Source organism: Gavialis gangeticus, unplaced genomic scaffold, assembly GCF_001723915.1.
Source record: "Gavialis gangeticus isolate Ggan-Ray unplaced genomic scaffold, GavGan_comp1, whole genome shotgun sequence".
NCBI classification, from domain to species: domain Eukaryota; kingdom Metazoa; phylum Chordata; order Crocodylia; family Gavialidae; genus Gavialis; species Gavialis gangeticus.
The window spans coordinates 161,412,842-161,435,921 of NW_017728992.1; the positions used below are offsets into that span (position 1 = coordinate 161,412,842).

The window sequence follows — 23,080 nt, forward strand, 5'->3', positions numbered from 1 at the left end:
TGCTGCAGGCTCAGGGCCATGGGTTGTGCTGGACTCTTCCCAGCAGGGGGGCTGGGGGAGGGGGAGAGGTTGGGGCAAGCAGCAGAAGCACTGGGAAGGGTCACCATGGAGAATTATGGGGTGGCTATAGCCCACCCCATAGCCACACCTCCCAACACCACGTCCGCCCACCCTGCCCCCATGGACCCCAGCCTCCCCACTGGAAGAAGCCGGTGCAGCCCCTGGTCCCGAGCCTGCCCTCACCCCACACACAAGTCAGAGGGGCCACATGCCTCACCTGGGGGTGCACGCAGCAGCAGGGAGCCCCTGCACCTATTGGATGAGCCACCTGCAGCTTCATTCTACTCCCAGCACCAGGGTCACATTCACCACCCTGGCTGGGCAGTGCCTTCCCCTGACCAACTCCCTTCTTCGCCGTGGGGCCTCAATCTCCGACTCTGGCAAGACACTGCTCTCCAAGCTGCCCAGCTGAATTCCTGGCCGTTCATGTGTGTGGCTGCATGCATGCACGCAGCATTTATCAGTGACATTATCAGCTACATCAGCCAAAAAAAGCCAACTGCTGACAATGTTAAATATCCTTTTACTGGGGGCAATCCGATACATCGGGACACCTCTAGTCCTAGCACCTGCCTGCATCTGACCAGAACTGGGTCATTCCAGCCCACAACCTGAAAAGGCTGCTAAACACCAATATAGATGATCGTCTTCTAGGTGGACCATCATTAGGAGGGGAATGAGCCCAGTGGATTTTATCATTACCTGACAGCAGAGAAATGGCAAAACTCTGGATTTCATCTCAGGCTCTGGAGGGGTGTGTAACCTACTAAGGACACACTCTTCCTGCCCCCGCATCCAGACCTTGAACCCAGTCCCTCATTCCCTGTCCCAAGCTTCTCTTTGGGAACTACAGACCAGACAGCCTCACCTCATTCTCTGGAAAAATCATGGAGCAGGTCCTCAAGGAATCCATTTTGAAGCACTTGGAGGAAAAGGTGATAAGGAAGTCAGCATGGAGTCACGACGGTCATGTCTGATCAACCTGATTGCCTTCTATGATGAGATGACTGGCTTTGTGGATGCAGCGGAAAGCAACGGTGATATACCTTGACTTTAGCAAGGCTTTTGATACGGTCTCCCTCAACATTCTCACAAAGAAGCTAAGGATGTTTGGGTTGGATGGATGAATGCACTGTAAGGTGGACAGAAAACTGGCTGGATCACTGGGCTCAGAGGGTAGTAGTCAATGGCTCGATGTCTAGTTGGAAGCCAGCATCAAGTGGAGCGCCCCAGGGGTTGATCCTAGGGTCGGTTTTGTTCAGTATCTTCATTAATGACCCAGAAGATGGGATGGAGTGTACAGCAAGTTTGCAGATGACACCAAGCTAGGGGCAGTAGTAGATACTGGAGGGTAGAGCTAGGATTCAGAGTGACCTCGAGAAACTGGAGGATTGGGTCAAAAGAAATCTCACAAGGGCAATGAAAATGGTTAGGGGGCTGGGGCACACGACTTCTGAGGACAGCCTGAGGGAACTGGGCTTATTTAGTCTGGAGAAGAGAAGATTGAGAGGTAGAAGTGACAGAGAAGTCTTCAACTACCTGAAGGGGGTTCCAAAGAGGATGGAGCTGGACTCTTCTCAGTTGTGGCAGATGACAGCAAAAGGAGCAATGGTCTCCAGTTGAAGCAAGGGAAGTTTAGGTTCAATATTAAGAAAAAGTCTCACTAGGAGGGTAGTAAAACACTGAAACAGGTTACCCACAGAGGTGGTGGCATCTCCATCCCTGGAGGTTTTTAAAACCTGGCTAGATAAAGCCTTGACTGGGATGATATAGTTGGGGGTGGTCCTGCTTTGAGCAGGGGGTTAGACTAGATGACTTCCTGAGGTCCCTTCCAACCCTAATTTTCTATGATTCTTCATGCCATCAAACATGTCATGCCAGTCCCAGTCTCTTTGAATAGCCAACCTTAGTCTTCCACTGCAGTCTTGCTGCCTGGAGTTTCAATCTCAGTTCTCCCCTTTCCCTCTTCACAGATTATTAAACAAGAAGGGACCATTGTTCTTAGTTGAATCTCCCATACAGGACTTTCTGAAAAGTTCTTTGCCCTGTTTCCCCTTCTCTCTTTTTTGTCATTTCAGTTTCTTTGACTAGCCAATCCTGGCTCTCCTCCTGGATCCCATTTGTCAAATCTGTCCCACCTCCCTCTCCCTCTTCATATAGGTTCCTAAGTTTCAGTCTCCTTGTCCAAACAAACCCAATCTTCCCCTTTCTTCTAACTGCTTGGCCAGTCTGTGTTCAATTCCCATCCAACTGGCTACCAGTCCTATTTCATGTCCTCTGATTTTTCTCACCATCTTACAAACCCAGTTTAAGTCTCCTTGAAGCTTCCCCTATGCTGCCCTCCCCAAAACTGTTTCTGTCCTCCACTCCAGTCTCAGATTCTTTGCTCCCCTGAGAAAGGGTGAACATGCCCAGTGAGGATGGAGCCTTTGAAACTTCCCATGACAACAAGTGTAGAAGACATTAATCTTCTAAACTGACATTAATCTTCTTCTAAACTGCCACTTTTTAGAGGATGTTTTTGGCAGATTTTCACAGGGAAGATAAAAGATGCTTCCCTAACAAGGGTTGCTGATAATTCCAAGGACTGCTCCAAAGTGTAGAAGTAGAGCTTTAAATGGGTAACACAAAGTATTTGCCCCTAGCCTCATTTGTGGAAACAGATGAGCCTTTTTAGCTGACATTTTAAAATTAATTCAATCAGAGGGTGACACCCAGCACGGAAAATTTCAGTCCAAATGGTCAAAGTTTGACAAAGTAACAGGTTATGGTAACCTCACTTATTACACACACAAATATAAATGTGCTCAAATTTTCTGTCTTCTATAAATTTACATTACTAGTTTCAAAGGTATTTTATATTCCATCCTAATGTTATTTGTATTGTTTGGCTCTTCAGAGATGATATATGGCTAGGACATTTTTAAAAATGCCAATTATTAATACATTTCAGTAAAATTTAAAAAAAATAGAAATTTTGTAATAGTACCTCAATTTAATTAGTGTGAAAAAATATATTAGCTATTTTCAAGTGAAAAATACCCCAATGAATTTGCAATCAACACACACTTCTAAAAAAACAAAACTTAGTTTAAAACTTGAGTTTTAATAAACAACAATTTATACAGAACATAACATGGAAGTTTCGTGTTAATAAAGGGGTAAAAATATTTTGCTTGGTTGTTAATCAAAGCAAACACCAACACTGACACTAACTTGGAGTGTAAGAATAAAAAAGTGCAGTGACTAACTGCTTTGTGCAAAATGAGGGAAAACATTTCCCATAGTTTCTGTTTTAATATCCAAAATTTTATTAGTAGCTCCCGATTACTTTAAAAATCTGGCATTATATTTCATTAAAAAAGAGATGGGATAAGAGCACAGCAGGAACTTGTTCACTTGCAGCAGTGACAGAGAAAATTGCATGAAACAATGGGAAGTTGAGGAGGAAGCAGGAGAGGGGAAAAATACAAAACCTTAAAAAAAAAATCTACCTACAATAGGAAGTTTTACAAAAATATTCTCCAACAGCTCTTACAAATGAGTCCATTTTTACCAATGTGTTTATAACCTGTTTTTCAACAGGTTTGTACCAACAACTGGAGGCTAACAATTGGTGGAAGACTTGTCTATTCTATGCTCCTGAGCCTAAGAACCACCCCCCACACACTAATTAGCATCCTGAGCTTTACACTTTAAACTTTTAACTCCCTTGGTCAGGAAAAATGTCTCTGAGGTAACTAGAAAGTTTATTTTAAAACTGTTCTGTAAGTTACTAAATTTTGTGATCAAGCTATCAAACAACAAGAAAGATACTGCATTATAAAATGTAGTCATGTCATTTGATAAACAAAAACACAACCGAATTATTTAGGATACAGCTGCACAGGACGCTAGCACATGTTCATTCAGCTGTACATCTTGCAATAACGAAGCATCAGGACAGAACTCTCAACAGTTCTAATTCTGCTCTTAAGTTTTTGTTTAAAAGCAAGAAAAAACTATGAATAGATTACTGGTTTGTGGATTAGTGCAAAGGAAAATTAACAAAGCTCAACTGAACTTTCATCTATGGAAGAAAAGTGTATCCAGTTTGCCCACAGCAGCTATCTGAAAGAGAAGCCTCTCTCCATTTGTAAACTACGGAGAGTCCACTTTTCACTAAAATGTTTTGTTTTACCATAGCACATGTATAAACAAGCTTCTTATTCTCACTCTCAGCTCTGCCCTTCCTTCCCTTGTCTGTTCATCTTTCATGTCAGCTCTACTATTACCACCTTTGTCGCCAATCTTATCTAGGCCAACTTTTAATACCATTACCCTTATCTAAATCCCTGCTTGTGGGATTTCTATGAGGCCTACAAGAAATAAAAAAAACAAACAACAGGAGTATTTGAAGGCAGTGTTTCCTTTTTAATTTTATTTGGAACTGCCTGAAAATGTTAAGTTGTGGAACATCTGAGCCATAACTATCTATAAAAAGATAGTTGTGTTATATAGTTACATGATATATTACAAAGATACATGTATAAATAATGTAAGAACCTGATCTAATTTTCATTACCCCTTTGCTTTCCTTCTTATCACAATTACTTCTGTTTTACCCCATGTTAGATGCACTCTGAGATGGGGATACCTCCCACTAAGTGTTTAATGCATCTTGTACAATATTTGGACCACAATCATGACTGGGACCTCCATATACCATGATGATGAAAATACAAATGACTGACTATAACTGGTCCAATATAAAATATCACCAACAAAATCCTTGCCTCTCAAATCAAACTGGCTAATGATTTTACATTGAACTCTTGTTGAGAGCCAACACAACCAATAGCAAGATGGCAGCTCCCTGAAACCAATGACAACTTTCAAGTAAAAACATTTTTTCAGCCTACCTCACAATTTAAAACCAAAAGCAATTGCAAAGTCCCTAGTAAATGTTGTGGAATTTCTTCCTGTGCACCCAGTCCAGTACATGGAGTCAGTCCATGGGCTCAGAGCTCCCCCCAGATCAGAAAAATTGGTAGTAAGGTGAGCAGCAGCATTAATTGCCACAGCTTCCAGAGCCACAACAATTGATGGTGCTACCACTCCCTCAACACCAAAGTTCTGGACCCTTGGGAAGTCCCATGGGCTGGATGACAACTCCATGGCTTGCATCCAGTCTGTGCACCATATTTTGGTCACCCTCACTTTAAACAGACCACCCTTCTTTTAAAGAATTCTGATACTATTCAACTCCATACATCTGACTCTGTTTTGTCACTTGATTTGTATTAAAATCAATACACCTGATTTTGTATCAGTTTGCAAGCTTGAATGATTAGTACAATTTTCTTGGACAATGTATAGTTTAAATGGGTAAGAGTTTGTCAATGCCAGCACAGAAATACTTTCTAAATTAGAATCATTTTGATGTACATGTTACCAAGATAAAAGAAAGATAACAGACACATGACAATGATTTGCTACATAAAGTAAAGCTAATTTGTGTTCATTTTAAATAGAAAATTCTATATGCCCCGCTGGCTTAAAAGAAAAGAAGAATTTTAAAAAGGACATTCTTACCCACAGTCTGGAGCTGGGCACCATCTACAATCTGGATCTGCAACAAGCCATCGCCTAAGCATAAATTCTTCATATTTTTCCATCAAGATGTCATCGTTTAATATCAAACGAATGTCATGTGGATTGAATCGTTCAGAACATTCTGGACAGCTGATATTAACTCTACTCTCAGAGATTTCTATCCGGAGATACTGACGTAAGCAATCCACACAGGATCTATGGTGACAAGTCATTATTTCTGGGAACCTGTCCTTAGAGTGCCGTAATAGACACAAGGGGCACTCCATGAAGTCTCCAGTTGGTTTACTGGTAGAGGTGGTGCCATTGTCAGAAGAGGTACATGTGGAGAAGATAGAGTTCTTGTCTGTGCACATTTCAGAATGTATACTTTCAATACTTGCAATTCCATCCACCCCTCCATTTAAATCCCTAGATTTGCGTTTTGTATCCTTTTTCCTTCGGAAGAGGGAGCCCAGTGAAATTCTTCTTTTCTTTGGTGCCTTTTTAACTGAAGGCAAACTTACTGAAGAGGCAGAAGACTGCAGGTCCCGATCAGAGCCCATTTGCCGATGCAAACTCATGTCTAGAATACTCATCAGAAATGGGTCAAAGTTCACGTGTAACCCTTATCATTTTTAAGGCTCAAATGAATACAAAGTAGTAGTGTGCTTAAGTCATGTTGCCAGGTGATCCAACTTAGTGGTCTTCATAAAGAAAATTCTTCACATACATTTGTTTCCAGGGAAGTCTTCACAGAAATTCTCTTAAGTCCAAAAAACAAAACAAAAAGACACATTAGCATTTTATTCAGTCCTCTTTAAATTCTAGGAGTACAGCATCTGGAGAACCACTTTACTCATATTACTGCCCCCTTGCTGCACTCTAAAAGCCTAAAACAAAAAAAGACCTCAACCCCCATAGGCACTATTGTCATATAAACAAGGGCAATCATATACTGTAACAACAAGCTCTCTTGCAAATTCTTCATTGGATGGAGTGATCAGAAAACTTGGCACCCAGTAATGCAACACTTTTGTAACAAAGAAAGAAAAAGGAGTTCTCCTAGGAGAAGCCAATTTTGCAGAAATGGATTCTTAATGTCTATTAGAGACGCCCATGTGACTAATAACTTGAACTGCTTCTCAACTTTCTAAATACCGCCTCGATGTGGAGACAGAGAGAGTGCACTTGGTTTTTGTGATTTTATTAGTAGCTTTGATCATACTGAAGTTAACTGCTAGAAAGAACAGGGATGTCACACATTTTTACATTTATGCATTTTGGTAGAGATGAGACTAAGGATTCTGTGATGTTTCAGCCTATTGGACCAGACGACCTTGAGCCAACAATCCATACAAAATTTGTATCTCTGATATGGAACCAGCAGGGTAGATAAAAATGAACAATTTTATTTATTTTTTATTTAATCATTTATTTTTTAAGATGCTTTTTTAAAAAAAAATAAATCTATATAGTTTTAAGATACGTCAAAGCTCAAAGATATCATCATGGAATAGGGATTATACCTTCTAATTATATATTATTTGAAGTTATATATATATCCATGCAACCTTTTTAGAAAAGTTTATAAATAGGTCACAACAGGTCATGGACTATATTGGGGGCCCAATCTTATGGGGTTCCCAGAGTCTCCTCTAAAGATTAGTAAAGATTTTAAAAAACCACTCTACGCAATGGGACTCAGTGCTCAGTCTCAAAGATTCTATTAAGCATCTCTGATGCTTAGTTTCAGTTCTTAAACTGTGGATTTGTGTATCCAGAGATAATATCCTTGTTAACAGCAGTATATGGACATGAGAGAGAACAAACCCAATTACCTACCCATCAGGCCTACTGTCTCTCTAAGTTCGCATACACACAGTCAGGCCCATACCTTTCTCTAAAAGTGCAAAGTTTCAAGAAGTTAAATGAATAAAGGATATCAAACAACAATAATGCTTTTTTTGGTAGAAAACAATGATTAAATTGAACCTTCCTGACCAGTGATTTAAATCAATTTGATTTGAAGTCAAATCTGCCCTGGGAACCAGTCACTGTTCAACCAGTGGAAGCCATAATAAGAAGCTCCAAAGGTCAGGTCTGAAAGTGAGTTGCCCAGGCAAAGAGAAGTGACACGGGCTGGAATCCCCACTTTCACAGGCTGGATGCGGACCACAGACTATATATGTTTGGACACCCCTATCATGGGGCTGTTGTGCTACAAACATAGGTAAGAATTACAATATAGGAGTGAGTTTACTCATTTTGTAAGCACAGTGCATTATTACTAGATTCTTTGTACATTTAATAGTGTATTTCCACTTCTGCAATTAGGGGTCTGTGCTACAAAACTGCTGATCTACATTTTCATACATTATGCATGATATAAGTTGTGGTAATTTTAATAAACTTGAGGTACTAGCATGCTAAAAAGAACAATAGATACAGCATTATGCACCCACAAACTGATTCACTAAAACCAGTTCATTGTTTTTACAAAGTAACTTCATCTCTCAGGTGCAACTACATTAGCATTTACTTTTTCCATGCAAGTCTATAAAATATTGCAGAGTCATTTCCATGGCAACTTTGCTGCAGGAGTACACAAAGGAAGTCCTACTTTTAAAAACCTGCAGTTTCATGCTGTGTGTGTTTGCACTGCCAGCTGAAAATCTTCCACTGTCACTCAAGTTGATGTAAACAACATGAACTGAGACCTTTTCCTCTCTTGAAAAAGTGGAGAAGACTGAGAGGCCTTGGGAAAAAAGAATTTCATAAATAAGATAAGTTCAGTACCATCTGTACAAGTTGTTACTTTTTTCCACCTTAGGAAGGATATGCCTTACACTGAGCCCAATATAAAACACTTAAAAATGCTACAAATATATAAAGCCAAACATATTTTTAGAACATCATGCATCCTAGTGTTAACTCTACAGCTGAAATTTTAACATTACACTATTCCTGGTTAAATTATGACTGCTCTCTAACATTACACCTCATTTCACAGTAGTTAAAACTATGTGTTTTGACATTTACGATCCAGCTTGTCATTTTGCCCAACACAGTAAGGTAAAACAAATACTGTTAAGTTTCAAAGTGCTATGCTACTGGAAGGAAATGAAGATTCTTCTGCTAAGTAATTGCACACTAAATCATTAAGGGAAATGAGTTACATAGGCATCGCTATTTCAAGGCTGCAAACCTGCAGAACACCAGTCATATGTTGTGTGTTCTAGAAGGTAAATGCAGCACTCAGTGTCAATAAACAGTGTCAATCATATCAGTGTTCCATGTATCATATGATTACACTTTGACATTATAAAATGTTCATGTTTTAAACACATTTTGTAAAAAAGTAGCTTAACTACACTTTTACACTTTGAAGCAGGACTCCCATAGACCAATCCAAAAAAAAAAAAAAAAAAAAAAAAAAAAAGGGGAAAAAATTAAAAAACTTTTTTTAAAATAAAACCACCCTTTTTTTAAAAAAAAAAAAAAAAAATCAGGGCAAAAATTAGTACAGCTTCTTTAGAATGATACCAGCACTTTCTTCAATAACATAAAAACAAATTTAAAATACTTCTATAGAAAGCATCAATTCTGAACACATTATAAACTTATACATGTGTGTGCATGCAGATGCGCGCACACACACACACACGTTCATACCAACTCTAGCAGAGAAGCATGGAATATATTCAGTAACAAGGTGTATTTTACCTATTGATCCATACTGTAGACAGCAACCCTGATCCAATAAACATAACCCTGGGGCAATTTAACTGGTTTGGCAAGTTAAGCAAACATGAAGCCAAAATGACATTTACAGAAAGTTGTTTTGTTACATACTTCAAGTTTTCACAGTTTAAAAAACCTATTCCAATTATTCAGTGAGGAAATGGGATTGCTAAACACATAAGCCTGTGAGATCACCTTCACTCTTTTCGTATTTGTTTAAACAGCTCCCACAGTAAACCAAAGGCGTTACAGAACAAAGAAAAGAAAAGCCCTGCCCCCAAGGAGATTACAGTCCAATTTTATAAAATGCCGCCCCAGCAAGCAGTGAAGGGCAGACAGAGTTGAAGAGAAAGGAAAATTCAGAACCAGGCTTGTAAATAAAATGCAGACCACAAGCCTTCCTAAATAGAACAACCATTGGCTAGTTGGTCCAAGCAGGAAGTCTCGAAGAAACTGCAGAAGGGAGGGAAGAAGAAATACGAATGACAATAAAGAGATAAGAAATACTGGGGGGGCAGGAAGGCTTCTTGTCACTTTTATCAAATAGCTGATTCAATCAGCTATTCAATAGAAGTGACAAAAATCCCTGCTGAAGTGCACACTCTATACAGGTGTTGGGTGAGCTGGGTCAAACTGATGGAAGCTACTTATCTAGGCATGTGCTACTGTGCTTAGTGCAGGGCGTGCTGAGCTGAAAGTAAAGCAGCGTTTTGTTCCCCCCCCCCCATGTCTATCAGCAGCCTTAGTTCTATGTAGTAAGCTACAAAGATTTTGCTATTTGTATTGTCTGGTTTCCAAGGGGATCCTACAGCCCTATTTCATGTTTTTAATTTCACCCTACAAAAACGTCTTTAAACGCAGTTAACATAGCTGAAGGCAAAAAATGGCTTCCTAAAAAAAAAAGAAAAGCATATGGCTACGTACACCCATTCCCAGAACACGCCATCTCCATCCCAAATAAATTAAGAGTAATGAACCCCAGTCACTGCCCGAACCATACAACCTTGATTTCTGTATTTTCTAATCAAGACACTGTGATCACAATAATTTAAGTTCCAACAGAACAAACTAAGCACTGGAGTCTAAAATATACTTTTTCTGGATGCATTACTGTAGAACAGGGGCAGGTAATTATTTCGAGCACAGGACCGCTTACCCAGTTTTGGCAAGCTATCGAGGGTCGCACAGGTAGCCCTGACCTTTGACAGGTGCCCCACCCCCTGGTCACCATCTAGGGACCAATGTCCCAGGGCCAGCACCGGTGGGGCCCAGAGCGAGGCACAGGCTGGCAGGGGTATGTGAACTAACTCCCAGTGCCCCCCAGCCCCGCAGTACAGGTGGGAAGCAGCATGCAGCCCTGAACCTCCTGCTCCCTGGTAGGGAACCAGCTGGTGCCGAGTGTGGGGAAAAGTGGCCCCTCCTCGCCCTGTGATCCCTGCTGCAGCTGCTCGCAGCCTGCGTGGGGCTGTCCTGAGCAGGCACAGGCAGCCCCACGCAGGCTGCGAGCAGCTGCAGTGTCGGGCACCAGCCACACGGCAGGCAATGGGCTGCTTTTTTTGCACTCAACACTGGCTTTTAACCCTCCCCTGCAACCAGCCTGGGCTCGCTCGTCAGGGCTGCACACGGCAGCAGCAGCTGTGGCCCCCCCCGCCCTTGCTGCACCCGCCGGGCAGTGTTTGCCACCACCGCCTCTGGGCAGCCCTGTGCACTACCTCTGGGTGGGCAGCAGCAGCAAACACTGCCTGGCAAGTGGGGGGGCCTCAGCTGCTGCTGACGCAGCACGGCTCCAACAGGCAAGCCCAGAACTGGTGCAGGGTCCAGGCTGGCAGCGGGGGTGAGTTACAAGCTGATGCTGTGTGGGAAAAAAGTGGCCCTTCCCCCACCCTATGGCCGGTGTCCCACACTGCAGATGCTCACAGCCTGTGTAGGGCTGTCTGTGCCTGTTCAGGACAGCCCCACATGGGCTGTGAGAGGCTGCAGCAGGCAGCATGGGGCGGGGGAGGGGCCACTGCTGCCAGGGCTCCTTCCCTGCCCTTCCCCCCCTGACATTACCTGAGTTTCCAGTGCAGCCGCATGGTCCCAGGCCAGAACACACCGGGCTTCCCTTGAGTCCTACTGCCCCTGCTTCCTGTCATTTTTGACACGAACCAAAAGACAGACAAATATTAATTTTTTAGGGGCTCCGCAGGCCAGATAGAATGGCCCTGCGGGCTGTATTTTGCCCACCCCTGAACAAGGGAGTAATGAGGCCAGTGTAATCCAATTTATATTGTTATCTAACAAATTAGCGATATCAGGACTATAGCCATATCAGTCCTGACAATTTTTTTTAAATGCAAGTTAGGCCAAAATTTGCGCTTAAAAAAAAAACAATCCAAAAAACACAGGACATTTTAGAAAGGATGTAATGATTTCAATATTTTAAAGTATGATGACAACTGTGCACAGAAATCCCTTTACTATTCCAAATGTGTGAAGACTACACTCTTCAAGAGAAGTCTTTTCATTGAAAAAGATTACATGAAAATTTCACATTTGATTCTTGGCACTCCATCTGAAATACAGCAAATTACAAGTAAGAGAATATAACAGAACAATATTTGTTACTGTTTCTGTTATGGCAGCTCTGTCAGCCTGAAATCTGGTAAAAGATACCACACTTACTCATGTTCCCCTACCAATTGTGGGCTTACAATCATACTTCCTAATCAAGAGTCTTCCTCTTCCACCAACAGTCTTCCTGAATTAAAGACGCACAAAGAACACATCTGACTACATGCGATCAAAAAGCTCCAAACAAACAGGTGACTTCTCCAAATCTGTCCATTAAGATAATTTTTCACAGATGTGTATTTGTGTCCTGTTGTTCACCATCTGAGCTACAAATGTACTTAAAATTAAGCTCCTGGCCTTAAAGTTTCAAAAAAAAATCTTGAAAAGGTTATTAATACACACATATGTTGATGCACATTGTTAAATGTATACAGACAATCATGCATGTGTAAACCCACACAGTGGGTGAAAAGTGTCTTTCTTCTCAATACATGAGATTCTGGTTTTTAATGAGGAAGGAGAGAGGTGATATCACACATTTCATATGGAAGTAACTTAGAATGCAGAGTATAATACAGCTTATCTATTGTGAAAAAAAAACTTCAGCTGAGAGCTTCCAACAACTTCCTTTACAGTAACCAAGGCAGCTAAGTCAAAGAATATAAACTCTTTTCCTTTCCTTTCTCTGGAAAGGAAAGAATGTGTATTACAGTATTTCTGCCAACTTCAACAGATGTGTGAAATCATGAAATAGCATCTCTGGTGATTCATCGGCTGCACTTCTTATAAACAAAGATTCTCCCATGCCCTAACAAAACACAGTATTTATTCCTGAGTTCTCTCCTAAAAAAAAAAAACATTGCTTTGCTAGATTTTTGGAATAAAAGTGTTGCGACTTATTTAAAGGCACCAATAATTATTCTTCAACACTTGGTCTCCATTTTATTAGAATGAAATATAACCACTTTTAGGCCATACTCTTTGTTTTATGATAAACATAGCTTGAACTTTTAACTAAAGTGCAAGGGGGAAAACCAGAAAGCACATTGGTCATGATTACAAGAGGCAAACTTGAGAGGCCAAAAAAAGAGGGACTGAGGCAGGGCTTCCTACTATTGCTACACCTACAGTTTAGGTGCCCTGCTTGAGAAACCAGTCATAAAGAAGTAGGCTGAAAGAATAGAGACGAGTAGGGTGCACTTTAAAGACATCTGCAAGCAGGACATGAAGGCTTCTGGAATCAACCCAAACCTTTGGGAGGCCTTAGTAGGAGACAGGACAAAACGGCACTCCATTAGCAATCATGGAGTCCAACACCACAATGAGAAATGGTTACTTGAATTACAACAGAAATGTGACCTAAGGAAACAACCTGTCAGTACAGTAGCCCCTGACTCTACAGACACATGAGACCACTGTGGCAGGACCTGCAAGTCTAACATTGGTCTCTACAGCCACAATGCACCATCAGTCAGCACAATAGCGGCAATATCCATCATCACTGGCTGTTAAACAGGTGCCCTTATTTTTGAGGCTGGAAGGGATCTCAAGAGGTCATCTAGTCCAACACCCCTGCCTGAGTCAGGCATCCACATTTTTTATACAGTGCACAGGGACAGTTGGAAATGTATAAGATTCATAACAAGCAGCAAGTTAAGAGGGGACATACCAGAGATGGCAAATGAGACAGAAAAGAGCAGTGTGTCTGAACTCCTGTCTGTCCCCCAGATTTTAAATGCCTGTTGTGAATGGCATTGATATCAGATTCAGAACCTGACCCCCTCTCCCAGACTAAGGGGGGCAAGCTGTTCCTTTGAAGGTTCCTTGTTTTCTTGTAAAAAAAAAAAAAACACCAGAGGAAGATATGAAGGTAGTAAAGACTAGTGGTTAGAATATTTGCTCAAAGGGCATTTTTCCATGTCCTATGACAAAGCCCTAACCAACAGGTTCTAGGCTACAAGAAGCCCTGAAGCTTTGACATAGCCCATGGAACCAAATGATTTCAGCACCCCGGGGCTAGGTGCTGAACTGGAATAAGGCTACCATCCACTTCTGAAGCTGTGCAAAGAGATTCATAGAGATAGAAGAAAAAGGACAGAATCTGACTCTAGCCCAGTGATGAGAATCCATCCAAGTGTGGAGTTCTGCATTCCACTCCCTGCTCTCAACATTGTTTATGAACTTTGCACTGAAATGTCACCGGATAAAAATGCAAAAACAGCATTGGGAGCAGGGGGAACCAGAGACCAGATCTTGGTCAGAACATGACCGACCATGGGTTTTTGTGCTTTGGTCTGAGCTTAATAATGAGAAGACTGCATGCTTACTTGAGATGCCCCACTCAGCTGAGCAGGGAGTGCTTCCTGACATGCAAGGTAGCTGAACTTTAGGTGCCTAAAGTAACTGTAGTGTTAAAAAACTGAGGCTTTTACAGAGGCACCCACAAAGATGGACAGAACTTTGGTGGATTATACACCTGAATTTATGACGCTTAATGTGTGTGTGGGCGGAGGGGTTCTACAGCATCTGTATAGACTGAGTGCTTCAGTGAGTTTCTCTGGTGCTATTAGCTTAAGCTGATTCAATCAGTTGTTAGATAAAAGTGTCAAAAAAGCCCCACTAAAGTGCCCGATCTTTACAGATGTGAGGCAAGCCGGGTCCAACCAAGATGCTGCCTCTTCTGGGCATATGCTGGACTGGGCTCAGGGTGGAAATGCACCGAGTTCAAAGTAAAGCACCATTTTGGGTTTTTGTTTTTTAACATCTGTAAGCAGCCACGAAGTCTATGTTGCTATTTATTTAGTAACAATGAGAGTCAACATGACGGAAGCATGCTGCAGAAAAAGGAAATCTATTAAATCAAGTGATGCAAAAAGAGCCAAGATTATGTTGAGGGAGAAACGGACTACAATTCCTTGTCTACAGTGCTTTTTCACAGAATTAAAAAACAAAACAACCCTTAATCAGATTTTAAGAGGTGCTTCAGGCAATAGTTGTGATGTAATTGTGAACAAAGTATAAGAAACAAGTATTACACCCCATTAGCATCAACCAGCACAACTTTGTTACCAGACAAAGGAAACTAGGTTAAAGTAGATTAAAACAGTTCACAAAGAGACAGATCTTGAAGTCGCAACTCATAAACAGTGTTTCCTCAAAAGCACTTACAGACTGCAAAAAGCCATATATTCATGGCTTCCTGCCATCATCAAGGCCTCACCACAAGTCAAAATTCCATCGGCATTTTAAACGCACTCTGGACAGCAGCCAGGCACAAAAAAACTGACTGCTGCAGCATAAAAGCACTATTTGGGAAATTTTCCAAAAACATAAAGGACAGTTACATGCCTAACTTCTACTCATTTTAAAAAACAAACATTCATAGAAGCCATGTGCTTTATTGCCATTTCTACTTTTGAAATTCTACCCCTAAACTGTCTGCAGAAGAAATCTATCTAAAACTTGACACATCTAATCTATTTCCCTTTGCAACTCCTAGGTCAAACCACTACGTGTTAATTCAGGGCCGGCCAACTGGTGATTCATGGGGTACAGCTAGCCCCTGAGGGATTAACTTGTGGATCCATGGGTTCCCAGTCCAGGCACTCCACACCACATCACTCACGCTGCTGCTGCCAGGGTCCCCGGGCTCCTCCTCTCTCCTCCAGTTTCTACTTTCTGCCCCTGTACCTAGGGGTGTGATGGGGAGGGGCAACGCAGCCTGTGGGGCCAAAGGAGCTTGCAGCCCAGGGGTTCAAGGGAACCCTGTGCAACATGGAGGGGGAGATGGGGACGGGGACATGAACCATGGTGTGCCACAGGAGTGCTGTTGCAGTATGTGGTCCCCAACCACTTAGAAGTTGGACATCCCTGTACTAAAACTAAAACACTGATGTCAAATCTACAGAAAGAGGAAGAAACAGAACATACTTTTCCCTACCAATGCTATCAGGCACAGTTTTCAGTGGAAAAGTGACTAAGTGAAACCAGACCAGACACTCAACTTGTTTGAATATTTCCATCAGTAACATAACTTCCAAATACTTCATTCACAATATTTCTGGGAAAGCTCAAAGCACTATTAGGCTGAACTCTGATTTTCATCACAATCCATAAAGCCAGACAGGGAAAGCCCAATTACTAATGCCATGAACAAGTGGCAAACTCAGGCTGGGTGCCTTCTTGATACTGTAGGCAGGGGAAGCTCTCTGGTATATCCTACTGCAGCATATACATATCAAACACAAACTTAAATACACTTCTCTTTTTCACTGGTGCTCAGAATGACCCACATAAGCAATACACCTTGTGATTAATGTAATTGGAAGTCATTTGGACTACCAACACAAATTGTTAAGTCACCCTTGCAAAGAAATCTAAATACTTACACATATTAGCACTGGCACACATGTTAAAGAGGCAAGAGATGAGAGGCTTGTTAAAGACTGACCAGAAGATGCCTCAACTTAAAACTGAGATTTACTCTCATGCCTCTGGCACTTGTTCCCCTCTGGCTTTAATAGGCCTCCTGCCACAATGTGAGGTATTTCTGAATATCTATTACCATAAAACCTGGCAAACTACAATTAAGCATTAAACAGAAAAGCCCATTGTGGATTTTACAGACACTGCTCTTCCCTCTTCTAGCTTTTGATAGCTTTTACTTCAATGCTGGTAGGCTGCTACAATCTCTTATCTAGAAAATGTATCCTATAGCCTGAAGTACAGCTGTCCAACTCGAAAGTGACTAGATGCTGTATTCCCTGGAGACTTCAGCCGCATGCTGCTCCAGATGGGACTAACCCAGCCAGGTCAGCACCGGCCAGGAAAAGCAGCATGCAGCTGAAGTCGGTTTCCCACATGCTGCTGGGGACAGGAGGAGGCCGGCCGGGTCTGCACTGGCCAGCAGAAGCAGCGGCAGAGCCACGTGCCGCTTGGGACAGGACATGATGAGCCTGGTCGGCACCAGCCAGCAGAGGGGTCGGCGGAGCTGTGTGCCGCTCAAGACTGACCAGCGCAGGTAGGGGGAAAGTGCAGCTGAGCCCCTGCTGCTCTGGCTGGGCTCATCCCTTCCCGAGAGGCACGTGGCTACTCCTCTTCCCACATGCACTGCGTTGGCAACGTGTGTGTGGGAACCTTGTCCCTTCCCCAGCCCTTCAGCAGCCATTAGGAAGCTGCTGAGGGGCTGGGGGAGGGACAAGGGATGGGAACGAAAGTAAACAGTGTTTACTTTATTTTCCTGTTGCAGCACCTCAGGCCTCAGAAAATGCCTTGGCGGGCCGCATGATGGCCCGTGGGCCGCATATTGGACAAGCCTGGTCTACCACATTTATTTACCCCAAATATCTTGGTGCTAAAATAAGTGTACCTTATAACTGTCACTTTGTAAAAGAAATAGAATACATCTTATGCAAGAAATGAACCTTACTGAATCCCCTCCCTGCTGCTGCCTGCCCACCCCCTTCCCAGCACAGTCCCAGCCCAGCCTCCACACCAGGAAGAGACAAGCACAGTCCCTAGACCCAAGCCTACAGCTCACCCTCACCCCATGCACAAATTCGGGGGGCATATACACCTCACACCTCCCCTGGGGTTGTGCACACTGGTGGAGAGCTGCCCGCCCCTGGACGAGCCATTGCAGCTCCTTCAAACCCTGCCCCTGCCCCACTCCCTCTCTCACTGGGAGGCCTCTATCTGCACCCCCCAAACCCCTTCCCTCCCTCAAAGACTTATTGGCCAGACGCTGCACTCCAAGCTGCCTAACTGCATTCCTGGCCATGTGCACGTTGCGGCTGCATGCATACATGCATGCAGCATTTATCAGTTACACCAGCCAAAAAAAGCTGAATGCCGATGTCAATTTTCTTTTTATCAACACTGATCTGATATGGATCGATATATTGGTGCACCTCTAGTAACAAGCAAATTTTAATCTTCCATTTAATGTTCCAAAGATTAACACAAATATGGCAAAAATTTTTGTATCATGTGTCCTTTTACATGGATCACAGAAGGAATTTACAAGCTATTTTTGGATTATTTATTTGAGATTATTTTCCTACCACACAAACCTAAGACAAATTACATTTCAATTTGAATTAAAATACAAATTTGTTAATGATAGAATACAGAAACTAAGAAGGCTTATTAAAAGAAACTGGTCCACCCTCCTGCAGATATAGGATGTTTTTTGCACGTAATACATTAAGAGCTTGGTATATTCTAAATTTAAGGTAACTCCCAAATTTAAAACGTCTATGTTTCAGGTTAAGTCCTCACTGTAAAAATCTTGTATGACATTCCTCCTAACTTTTCCTTTATTTGGTGTCATTTTATTACTCCAACTCATCTAAAGCAGTGGTGCCCAACCTTTTGCCCCCCTCAGAGTGGGAGAGATGGTGCCGTCTGTCCATGAGCTAGATCTGGCCGTTGGGCCTGATCTGGTTTGAAGGGCAGCAAGGCAAGTCCTGATCTGGTGGTGTGGGAGGCAGAGGCAGGGAGCAGTCTGGCCCCAATTCAGGCATGAGTGGGAGGAACGGGGTGTAACCCGGCCCCAATCTGACTAAGTGGAGGGAGGAAGCAGATGTGGCCAAGCTTCAATCCGGCCCTACAAGGCTTGGGAATTTTGATGGCAGGAGAGGGGTGGCAGCATTACTATTACTTGCCACGGCTCCTCCACCACCAAGTTTCCCAACCCAGGAGGAGCCCTGCAGGATGGGTACCATGGCTCCACAGGCTGCATTTGGCCCCTGGGCTGGAAGTTGAGCACCCCGATCAGTTAGAGACATCTTCGTATCTTCTTCTCTGCATAAAGATCACACATTTTTTCTGAGTTTAACTTTAGACACTTTATTTAGAATGGATTATTGGTTGTTTACATATATAGACACCAAAAATTTCCAATATATATATAAAACCAGGAACCTGAATATAAATTACAGCCTAAAGAAATTACCTTATTTTCCCAAGTCCTGTACACCAAGAAGCCGTAGAAAGTTTGGATAACAAGTAATTTTAAATTTAATTTTGCTTTTAACAATTTATATTTCTTTCAAGAATTCTCCATCTCAATCATCATCCTGCCTGCAGGACTGGAAAAGCCTCTTTCCAAACTGTACAGATTCTGCCAGCTCAATAAATGGAAGAATGAAAAAACAATCCAGAATTTTCTGCAAACTCACTTCACAACAACCACAACAAAAAAGAGATTTCCTTAATTGTCTGGGAATTAAAAAAAAAGTGTTATCTTTAAAATATTATTAGAACTCAAAGCATTGCATTATCAGTTTAGAAAGGCTATAAACCTTTATCAGTGTGATTTTTAAACTTCTGCAAATTACATAGGATGCAAAGAACAAGCTAGGACCAAACTGCAAAGCACACATTAAAAGGCACAAACATTGCCTTTTAATATTCTTCTTCCATACAATTCTGTCCCTTCCCCTCCTCTACCCAGTATTTTAAACTCATAGAAAAACATTAAAAGTGCAAAAAATGCTCTAGTAAGATTCAAAAGGCAGCACTGCCCTGCAGCATTTACCTAAAAGATGGTTATGCCCTTTTGCCAGAACGGTATTTGCTGATGTGCTGTTGTCAAACAACAGCAATGGATTACCTTGCTCGATTCCCCTGAGGTCAAACAAGGTACTGATTTTGATGTTTTATCACATGGACACAGGTTCCTGAATTCGGACTGCCTGCAGAAGTGCAAAGGTAATTATTAGCCTGGTCTCCTCAGGACAGCATTCTACCTTCCCTGTCATAACAAAACCTGGTTCAGGGCTCCAGCTCCACTGGTAAAGCGAAATACAGCACAGACCTCCATGCAACCAACTGGATATTGATTCTATGAGAAGTTTCCATAAATCAGCATACCAAAGTAACTAGAAGGAAAGCTGAAAAAGGGCCCGCCATCTCCAGGGTTTACAGCTATTGGGAAAAGACTCTAGAGGTGACACAGCAAAACTATAACTGAAAAAAATGATGGCCTTCTGTTGGCTAATGCTGTACTGCAAGGGTTGTTTTGTGTTAACTAACAGCACATCAAGGGGCCAGCAAGCTATGGCCTATAGCCAAATCCAGCCCACAGAGTTCTTGGTTGCAGCCCACGGAGCTGTCTGTGGCTTCAGTTGCATTCAGCAACAGGGGGCTCTGACACAGCCAGGCATCCATGGGCTGAATGGCAAATAGGGAGCTCTTCCTGTGCCACCTCTGGGCATCAGAGAGAGTGGCTGAGGAAACGGGATCCTAGCGCCTGGCCACCTCACATCTGAGCCAAGTCATTTCAGCTCCAGCTGCAAAACACTGCCAACCCCTAACACATTATTTACTTATCTTCTTTGCTATTTATGTTTAATAGTATAATGCCTTTGCTGTGCTATGTTCAGCTTTGAACCAAACTCCCAGTGCATTGTGAACACACACGTGCACACATGCTTTACATAACAAAACTGAAAAATCGCACAAACCCAGCAAAAGCTGCTATAGGCACACTGAAAACCAACGCGTGGATACCAGGCTTTTGCACTACTTCAAAGCTAAAACTTAAGAATTTATGCACCATTTTATTTTTTTCTTTTAAACTCCAAAAGCTTAGCATGAATTATCTTTTGTATAAATGTTTATGATATTTTATCCTTCTGTGACAATGGGCAACTGTTTTCACATCTGAATATCTCAGAGAGATGGGTGTATTATATGTGTATTTAAAACAGTGCCCCAAAATATTTAATTAGCTGGCAGTCTGGAAAATGCTAACAATTTAAGGACTGAAAATGGATAAAAGAACTATGCCATGAAACTGTTCAGAACAGAACACAAAACTGTAGCAATGCTTTCATTAAAACTAAACACAAACTGTTCTACTCCTTCATTTGTAAAGGAAGCCAGCTTATATCAAAGAACTGCTGTGATGAAGAATTCCTTTCTTGTCTGACCCACTTTAGGCCAAGGTTAAAAAAAGGCTAAGCAGGATTTTCTGTAAATTCAGCATTTAAAATCCTAATTAACTCCAAGTATAGACATTGTGGAAGATGGTGCTAAGGAATTCAATTAAAACCTTTCTTTTCTGGAAGAGTTCTTTGGGCATTAGCAGATCCAGATTGTAACTTATTCCCTATGAAAAGCAGCAAAAACCTAAACACTTCATTCATCCAGTGTTGACAAGGGCCCAAAAATAAGCAAAACCAACTGAAAGATGCAGCAATAGTGATATCAAAATGAACCGGAAAGTGAATTTACAGAAGCTTTCAGTCAGCACGGAATTTATTTAGGCCAAGCAGACAGACACTTTTTTTGCTTTTTAAAACTGCTAGCAGGTTAAACAATCTCTCTCTAAATTTCATCCCGAACAGTCAATGTACCAAAAGTGCTAAACAATATTTTAAATTTTGTGGGTCGGTTGGTAGCAGAAAGGAAATGTACCTTCTTTCCCCTCCCCTTCAGGCAAAGGACTGAAAAGACTCAGCAAGCAGAGGAAGAGGTTCTATTTTCCCATTCCTGAGCACAGCAAATTGATATAACAACTAACCCACCATACCCTGGTGGGCCAAATCCAGTCTTCAGGCCATAGGTTGCTGACCCCTCTCCTAAGTGAATCCCCAAGTTAGCCTACTCTAGCAAGCAGATGGTGGCACAGGCAATGGGATCTGGGTCTCCCAAGTCCCCAGGTTAGGGCACAAACTAGGAGTCCACCCTTTCCATATTGACCATTTTCAAAGCTCTATCATTCAACTAACAGTGCATTCATAGCCATACCCGAGTAAACTCATGCAGAATGGAGAGATATCAAAAACTAAAATAGGAAGAGGGCCAGACAGGGAAACAAAAGTAATCCTGGTATGAACAAACCATTCCAATTTCCAGACAGGAAACATTGCCTTCAGAAAAAGTAATGATAGATGTCACAAAAAAAAAAAAGTACCAAAAGTACAGAGGAGGTAGTTTCCTCACACCACGAAGCAGGAAAACTGAAAAACTGGAGAAAGATGACAGGAGAAAAAGATAAACTGGGTCAGCTCTAACTCATAGAGCTTATGACTTACTAGTATGTAGGGGGGAAAAACAGTTTCAGAGAGCCAAGTGTTCTTGCTTCCTAACCCAGAGAAAACCTAATGGACTGAGGGACAGCCCAATCAGCATCTATGGAGGGAGAAAGAAGGACTACTCCATGGCATTTTACAGACATGATTCAGCGACAATGATAAATAATGGGATTTATCTGCTCAACCTGAAGGGGAGAGAAGAGGGTAACAGGCGAAGTGCAAAACAACAGAAGTAACTGCAGGCTTGTTTACAGCAGAAGCTTCTCTACTGTACCCCTTAATGGAGATAAGGCTGGAGTGTGTGCTGACAGAAGTTTTTCAGCTGTCATGCCTACACTTCTTCCCCAAACAGCACAAGCTAAGCCTGTCGATACTGCTGCATCAACACTCGGAAAACCATTTTACTAGCATAGCTAGGTCAGCTAATGGTTATTTTTTCATATGCTCCACATTGATGCACTTATGCAGCAAAACTGGGTTAAGTAGTATAGACTAAGTTAAGCACAAGTTATCTTTGCAGAATGCTTTTATTAAGCAAATTCCAAGAGAACATCTGTACATTTTTCATTAACTCCCTTTTAAAGAAAGTTCTCTCAATTTTCAAATATTCTGAGATAATCACCAGTTAATCAGGTAGTACTGAGAAAAGAGCAATAACAGAAATCTCCCTTTACCCCTGCAATCCATTTTACGCTTAATGACATACAACCTCTGTCTGTTATTAGAATCTTGCTTAACAGAAGCAGCCACATCTTAGAATCAAATCTACGCGCCAAAAACATTGTATTGTGGCTATTTTCTATCACTTATTAGCTTCTTTGCTGTACAAAAACAAAAGGTGAAACCATAATATATGCATACAAACATTTTCTCCCCACTGGCTATTAGAATCAGTGGGTAAGAACAACAAAGTGCCAAAACTGTATAGACCCTTTCAACAAGACTCTGTACAGGCTTTTAATCTGGTGCCACTTATTAAAATCACTTGTTATGAAAATTGAAAGTGCTCCACCCAATTGGATCATAACCCACAGGCACTATACCAGATTTTTGGTGGGTAATAGGCAAGAATTTTGGTGGATGAATTTTGGTGGATTTTTATAGGACCA

At 42.0% G+C, this 23,080-nt stretch overlaps 1 protein-coding gene across 2 annotated transcripts in view; it reads right to left on the minus strand.

Moving 5' to 3' along the window:
• The window catches only part of RNF19A (ring finger protein 19A, RBR E3 ubiquitin protein ligase), a 112,957-nt gene that overhangs the window by 36,960 nt on the left and 52,917 nt on the right, over positions 1 to 23,080 (minus strand). For both annotated transcript variants that reach the window (XM_019528010.1, XM_019528009.1), the window contains one exon: positions 5,635 to 6,397. In XM_019528010.1, coding sequence (XP_019383555.1) covers positions 5,635 to 6,230 — 596 coding nt within the window. In that variant the 5' untranslated portion in view covers positions 6,231 to 6,397. The remainder of the gene's footprint in view (positions 1 to 5,634; positions 6,398 to 23,080) is intronic.